The sequence below is a fragment of the Mirounga leonina genome, unplaced genomic scaffold (genome assembly GCF_011800145.1).
Source record: "Mirounga leonina isolate KUSES-001 unplaced genomic scaffold, KU_Mleo_1.0 Mir_94, whole genome shotgun sequence".
Classification (NCBI taxonomy): Eukaryota; Metazoa; Chordata; class Mammalia; order Carnivora; family Phocidae; genus Mirounga; species Mirounga leonina.
In genome coordinates, this window is record NW_023270855.1 from 15,011,709 (window position 1) to 15,019,278 (window position 7,570).

Genomic DNA, 7,570 nt, shown 5'->3' on the forward strand with positions numbered 1-7,570 from the left:
CTGCAGCTACCGTCACCACTTCTCAGCAGTGCTCCCAAGCACACTACTTGAACATGCAGTTTATTAATCTTTGAGTACCTAAAACCTAGGGTGGTGTCCGGTAATAGAGTGATTTAATACAGTGGCTTAATATAGTGCTTCGAATACCTTTCGTGGACCACATGTTTTTCAGAATCCTAATCCATACCCCAATTCAAAGGAGAGCTGCTATGGTGGACTCTTGGGTAGAAACTCTACAATTACTCACTGTGGGTAATTGCTGAGCCAGTTCCATGCACCTAGAATTCATAGTTTGAAAAACACTGGGTGGTGTAATGAATGACGATATAGTGGTGAATGAATGAATGGGCACAAAAGTTAAATTCTAAAATAATTTCTACTACACTAATACTACCATCCTTTAACTTGTATCAGATGTCCTTTGCCTTCTGCCAATTTACAAACTAAATATCTCAGGTCATATTCCACTTCTGTGGATCCTTAATGATCCAATCTCTTCCTCCCCTAAGCTATGACATATGTTATCTATTATTTTGGTTTTTACACCCTATTATATATTATTAGCTTAAAGTCTTATCATTAAATGTGAATAGAGGCAAAATCATATTTATAAGATACATGGAGTCACTTCTCTGTGTGGCCCAACAAACATTCACCATTTACTTTTTTATCTTTCTGTGAATTTCACACTTTCCCTTTGAAGTCCCAAGACCCCTACCCCGCCCTTCTCCTTAGTTCAGAATGACATATATACCATATTTTTGCCTGTCTTTGGAATTTCATGTCTGTGTAGATTCCTCATACATATCAATTTAAATTTGATTTTCTTTTGTTACTCTGCCTCGTGTAAATTTAATTCTTAGTCCAGCTAGAAGGATCTTGGACAGAAGAAAATTTCATCCTCCCTAACGTTATAAAGAATCACAAGACAATAAAGATCTGTGTCTAAGAAAAGTAATGTTACTTTTAAAGTCTCCATTTCTGCTTTGATTCTAGTGACTCCCTTCTCAATGGTTAATTATAATCTCTAACTTTGCTTTTTTCTTTCCCTTGATTTTATGATTTTATCAAGTATGTTGGTATCCTTAAACAACTGTTCCATCTTACCTGCTCTTGAACTTTATAAATATGGAATTATACTAGTCTTTTGTGACTTGCTTTGTTTGCTGAAAATTATGTTCCTGTGATCCATCATGTTGCAGCTGTAATTCATCATTTTCACTACTGCATGGGGTTACCTTGTATGAACATACCAGGTTATATTTATTTATATTATATTGAATTTAGTTTTCTAAATTTCTGCTAATCTGCTAGGTTTGCAAGAATGTGCCATTTTAGTTTTAATTTGCATATTTCTGCTCACTAATGGCACTGACAATCTTTCTACCTATTAAATGGATATGTGATATTCCTTTTCTTAGAAGTACCTAATCAAGTCTTTTGGTAATGTTTCTACTAGGATACTAAAAGAAAGTTTTTTACTTTTTGATTTGTGAGGATTTAAAAAATATTTTTGGATATTATTTCTTTGCCAATGACATGTATTAAAAATATCTTCTCCCAGTTGGAAGCTTGAAATTTTACTCATCTCAGTATTTCTGTTGAACAGAAGTTCTTAACGTTAATGAAGTTAAATATTTTCTTTTCTGATTTGTGCTTTTTCTGTCATATTTGAGAAATATTTCCTTCTCTCCAAAGTCATAGATATGTATGCCTATCTTCTTTTAAAACTGTGTATGTCCCATGTAGACCTTCTAGTCACCTGAAATTGGTCTTTGTGTATGTGGTCAGGGAGGGGTCAAATTCTATTTCACTTTTTTTAACCACGTGTATGAATCCATTGTGCAGTATATCTTTTTAAAATTTATTTCTATTATTGTCATTACTTCTAATTTTTCTTTATCTCCACAAGACAGTCTATATTGTTATTATTGTTTAGTATAATTGCAATTGATTTTAATGTGGAAATATTAACCTTCACCATTTGCTTTACTATCATTTGTTCTTGTATCTCAGATACTTTACCTGGGATCATTTTTATTTTGTTTCAATTATATCTTTTTAAAATTTTCTTTAGTAAGTGTGTCTGCTGGAGTCAAATTTTATTTTTTTTAAAAAGACTTTATTTATTTGAGAGAGTGAGAGAGAGAGGAGCGGGGGGGGCGGGGAGAAGCAGGCTCCCCTCTGAGGAGGGAACCCCACACAGGGCTTGATCTCAGGACCTTGGCAAGGAGCCCGATATGGGACTCCATCCCTGGACCCTGGGATCACAACCAGAGCCAAAGGCAGACGTTAAACCGACTGAGCCACCCAGGCACCCTTGTTCGAGTCAAACCTTAGTTTCTGAATGCCTGAGAACACACTTATTTTGTTCTCCTAAAAAATATTTCTGCTATATTGAAATTTGACAGTTAAATCTCTCTCAGCATATCGAAGATTCTGTCTGCCATCTGATTTTTTGTTACTATTGAGAAGTCAGTTGCTGGCCTGCCATCTATTTGAAGGTTACCTATATTACAAGCTTGACTATTTTTATGATTGTGTCTTCAACTTGGGTGTTCTGCTGTTTCACTATAATAATTCTAAATGAGGCTTTATTTTTATTTGTACTCCTTGAAATTCATTTGGCTACCTAAATATATAGCTTGGAATTTATTTTATTTTTTAACTTTTTTTTTTAAAGATCTTATTTTTAGGTAATCTGTACGTGGACCCAACATGGGGCTGGAACTCACGACCCCGAAATAAAGTGTTGCATGTTCCACTGACTGAGCCCTCCAGGCACTCTTATAGCATGGAATTTTTATTTAGCTTTGGAAAATTCTTAACCTCCTCTTAAAATATTACCTCTGCCTCATTCTCCCTTGCCTTTCCTTATGGAACTTTGATTAAACACATATAAACATTTTCTATTAATCTCTTTTTTTTGGCTTTCTCTTTCTCTCCCTCTCTCTCTCCCTCCTCCTTCTCTCTCACTCTCCCTTTACTTCTCTTTATTTCTGCTGCCTTTGAATGGTTTCTTCAGATATACCTGGCAATTTACTAATTCTTTCAGCTGTGTCTCATCTTCTATTAAAACCACTTAGCACCAAAGTTTGAAATAGGCAAATACTTTTGTTTTACAATTCTTTGGGGAGGCAAGCTTATTTCTTGTTACAGGCACTCTAAGTACATAGCCTTTAGGTCCCAGGTCTATTCTAGGAGGTATTCTCATGTTAGACTCTCCTCTTGGTTGACTCTAGGCTACAAAACCCAAGGCTCTAGTTCACATAGTTCATCAAGGTGAAAACTGCTTTTAGGGGGTCAGTTTTCTTCTCTGGGTTCCCAACCCACTTATTTTTTGACTTCCAAGTACTTCTTACTATGATACCAGTTTGTTGATGCATCTGTTAAAAGTGATTTAAAAATATGTTAAGAAATAGTTAGGCTTTCAGTGAGGGGGTCAAATAGGATATTTAATGCCTAGGACAGCCAGAAACAGAAGTTGGGCACTAAACATTTCATGAACACAATGATCTCTTTAGTGTCTCAGGGTATCCTATGATGCCTGTCTGAAAGATCTTTATGTAATTAGTACTCTGTAAGGACTTGTCAGTTTTAATAACAGAACTTGTATGCACGGAAACATATGATTTAAGTTTTTTTTTTTTATTTATTCATTCGAGATACAGAGATACAGAGAGAGAGAATATGAGCAGAGGGAGAAGCAGAGGGAAGGGGAGAAGCAGGCCCCCCGCCGAGCAGGGAGCCCGATGTGGGGCTCGATCCCAGGACCCCGGGATCATGACCCGAGCCGAAGGCAGACGCCCAACCATCTGAGCCACCCAGGTGCCCCGAAACATATGATTTAAATTAACGAACCTGATATGCGGTTTTGGATTCCCTTTAACTTCACAGTTGAGCTTCACCTTTTTCTCCTCAGAATTCAAAGGGAACATCACATGACTTGGTTCTTGAATAAAAACAGGGCCATGCAGTGTGTAGTCATCTGAAATGAGGGGAGATAATGCCCAAAAATGAAGAACATCTTCCAAATACGAACAATAACAGGAAACAACTAACAAAATGAAAATAAGAGTGGTAAAATAACAACAAAAAAAACAAACAAAAAAATAACAACAGATTTAGTTTCAGCCTTTAGGTGAAATTTCCCACTGAAGACTAATCCTTCATAGATTATAATGAAGTGGAGACACAGACTCTCCTATTTCATATTGACAACTTATTTTTATTAACAATTTCCAGAATGCCTGACATTCCCTTTCCTTTCCTCTTACTTATTGTTCCATCTGCCTTTTGCTCACCCTTTTACTTTGTTTACATTTTGTGCCTTCTACAGCTCTTGTGCTGCTGTCGTCCTGGGAGACCGTCTAATGTCACAAAGTTAAAAATTTCTCTGCTCTGTAATGGGATAATATAATTGGAAACAAGCAATGATGATTTCATAAATACATTAATAATGGGAAACATCTCTGTACTGCTAAAATATGTATAAAAGTTTCTTAAATTGTCTATGTAAGTAAAGAACAACCTAGAGTCATGATTCTCAAATTACCTGGTAAATGACCAGCTTGTTTTTTTTCCCAGCCTATTAGGGATCCATACGAGGGTATGTTCGTGTAAATAGCATACAGCTGGAACCATGTGACTCAGCACACAAATTCAATAACACCCAAACTAGTCTATAGCTAGTTCAATGATACTTGAGTATACAATGATGTATGAGTTTCTAAATGCTTTCTCTCAATTAACAGTGACTAGATGTATGAAACTTACTTTATCACAAAACAGCAATAAAGTTTAAAGACTGGAATAATCCACAAACCAAACTTGAAGTAGGAGTATAGAGTACATGTTTCTAGAGTATACCACATAATGAAGATTAGTCAAAATGCATCTCACCACCTATGCCCATGAAAGTGATTTTCATTCTTCAAAATCCAGTTCAAGTTCTTTTTCTTTTTTTATCTTAGAAAGCTTTTCTCGACCTTTATCTTTGTTGTTTAGCCACATGATTCTTCAATTATATTTCCCTCTAGCCACTTAACTTTTTCTATCAAGTGTATCTGTACCTTGCTTTTTCCTGCTTTGGACAGTAAGCTCCTTGAGAGCATGATGTATCGTACACATTTTGGTATGTTCTGATACCAATGCCAAGTACAGCAGCTTATACATAGAAGATCATTATAAGGATTTGTTCTATTTGTGTGTAATTTTTAATGTATTCAATCAGCTGACGTAGGCATTGCCTGATGAATTTCCAGAGAGAAGGGCCAGTGGCTTTGATATAAAATAATACTGAATATCACCCTGGAGCTGACAATCCACTCCCTGCTTAGGTGTGATTATTTTGAAGAGTGTGAAATGCAACTGCTATCCTGGAAAACCTTTATAACCAGCCTTTGTTGATAGGTGGTAAGATGAGAGTAAATTCATGCAGATGTATCAGGACTGAGGAAAAAGAATAAAGCTGGTTTGGGAATCTTGGTGAAGGACAGGAAGTAAGGTAATTTCTTTTGAGGCTTATAACCCAGGCTTAAAAACATCCATATGTTGAGGCTGGGATAGAAGAAAATGTAAGGAGACAAGATGACAAAACAGAATTCTATTTTATTATAGAGGAGTAAGGACAGCCAATGACCTCGTGGTAAGAAAAACAGGATGTGAATTCAGAAAAACCATGAACTGAGATTCAATGCCTTGGGTCAACTACTAAATCCATGACCTAGCTCTCCATCACTTAGTCTCTCTAGCCCTCAATTTTCTCATCTCTAAACTAATAGGATTGGACTAGGTCAGTGGTCCTATACTGGTTAAGAATGGGAAAGAATCCCTGAATATTTGCCCATGAACTTACATGCACATACATGTGAAATTTGCATTCAAAGATGACATGAATTATATTACCAACACCATCCTCTCTCCTTACTCGATGTATAAAATCTCACATTAATGAGACTTAAACAAAGAAAACAGGATCTGCCAAAGAACTCAAAAGCATAGAATGAAAGTACATAAACATCTATTTTTTTTAACACTCATAGTTTAAAGCCAGATACTTCAAAATCCGGATATTTACATTTCAGATTTTCAACAATTATATAGATAGTTTCAAAACAAATTTAAACAGTGGTCAAGGATTAGCTCAATTCAAATGTGAAGAATTATGTGAATTTTTGGCATATCTATTTAAGTAACAAATGTTACTCATCAAGATCACTAACATAGCAGCACACTTGGTGGATTTTTCTCTAAGAGAGAAATATTTCTATTGTTGTCCCAATTCCACAATTATGTGTGTATATATATATATATAATATCAATCATCTCAATTCATTGGTGTTCCCTGATTTGAATTTCATACAGAAATACACAGTCTATTACTAGTAATTCCAAATAAGAATAAAACATAATAATGATTATCCAGGATGCAGCTGAGAGGCTGTGGATTAACATCTGTACTATTTCTCAATGTATCCATGCCATATTTAAATAACAAAAATGGTATTTTTTTGTGTATTTTGTAACAAGAATTGATAATAACGATGCTTCGCATTCACTATAAATAACACATTTCATCCAAAGTTTTTATTTTTTCTTGGTTAACCAAGCTTGCTGCCTATAAATTAACATTAGCATAAAGGGAATGGTATTTCAGTTTTCATCTAAGGAAATCCACAGCCTTTCAAACATGAGCTGTTTGGTTTCAAAAAGATGGAGGGAGAGATTTTAGAAAGTTTAGCAATGCAGGTGTAGAAAACAGATAACCTAACTTTAAAAACTTTAGCCTAGAGTTACTACACTAACATTTTTGACAAAAAAAAAAAAAAAAAAAAAAAAAAGAGTTAAAGGGTTGCTTTGTTTCTCTCAAACCTTGAGGAAGCTGGGTGAAACAGAGTCCTCAGAATGAATTCTTAGATGAAACATGGAGGGAGGCATCAAGTAAGTTTGTTCTATCTTTGTGTAGTTGTGACAAAGTGACTTTCAAGTGTCTTGAAGGCTTGAAGGTACATATAAAACACTTTGCATTTGCCATTTGTAAAGCCTAGAAGATAAAGTTCACCCTTTTCTCTGTCATGGTAACTTGTTCTATGTAATCAGAGTAGCCATGATTTTCAGCCTACAGAAGTAAAGGAGCATCTCAGAAAATGACAAAGGACAAGGTTTTAATAAGCCAGTATGTTTCAAAGTTAGACCGTTGACCACCCGCATTGTAATCATATCATGCAAGGATTGAGCAAGTACAGAGCTTGTTTTTCTAAATCCCAGTCCAGACTGACTGCACCAGAAAAATCCAGGGTCCATGAATTTGTCTTTAACCTAATTGAATCTGGGTGATTCTTTTGCACACTAAAATTTTGAAACTACTAACACAGATCCTTTTGTTCCTAGCTCTCCATTTCCTAAGAGCAGATCATCAACCAACACCGGCTTTAGACACATTCCTAAACTTTCTCTGTTGGGCAAAGTCAAACCAATTTATCTTTGCTTGATAACATTTAGAGAAGGACTTTTTAGCACATGTTTGGACTAACAGCTGAGAGGCAAGCAGATAGGAACAGAAAACGAT

The 7,570-nt window shown here is 35.5% G+C and overlaps 1 protein-coding gene across 1 annotated transcript in view; it reads right to left on the reverse strand.

Moving 5' to 3' along the window:
• The window catches only part of CNTN4 (contactin 4), a 308,099-nt gene extending 303,169 nt beyond the window's left edge, over positions 1–4,930 (reverse strand). Inside the window, exons 1-2 of the mRNA XM_034997401.1 lie at positions 4,903–4,930; positions 3,862–4,057 (exon numbers count right to left, since the gene is read on the reverse strand). Of these exons, the coding sequence (XP_034853292.1) occupies positions 3,862–4,057; positions 4,903–4,930 (224 nt within the window). The remainder of the gene's footprint in view (positions 1–3,861; positions 4,058–4,902) is intronic.
• Positions 4,931–7,570: the final 2,640 nt, after the last annotated feature.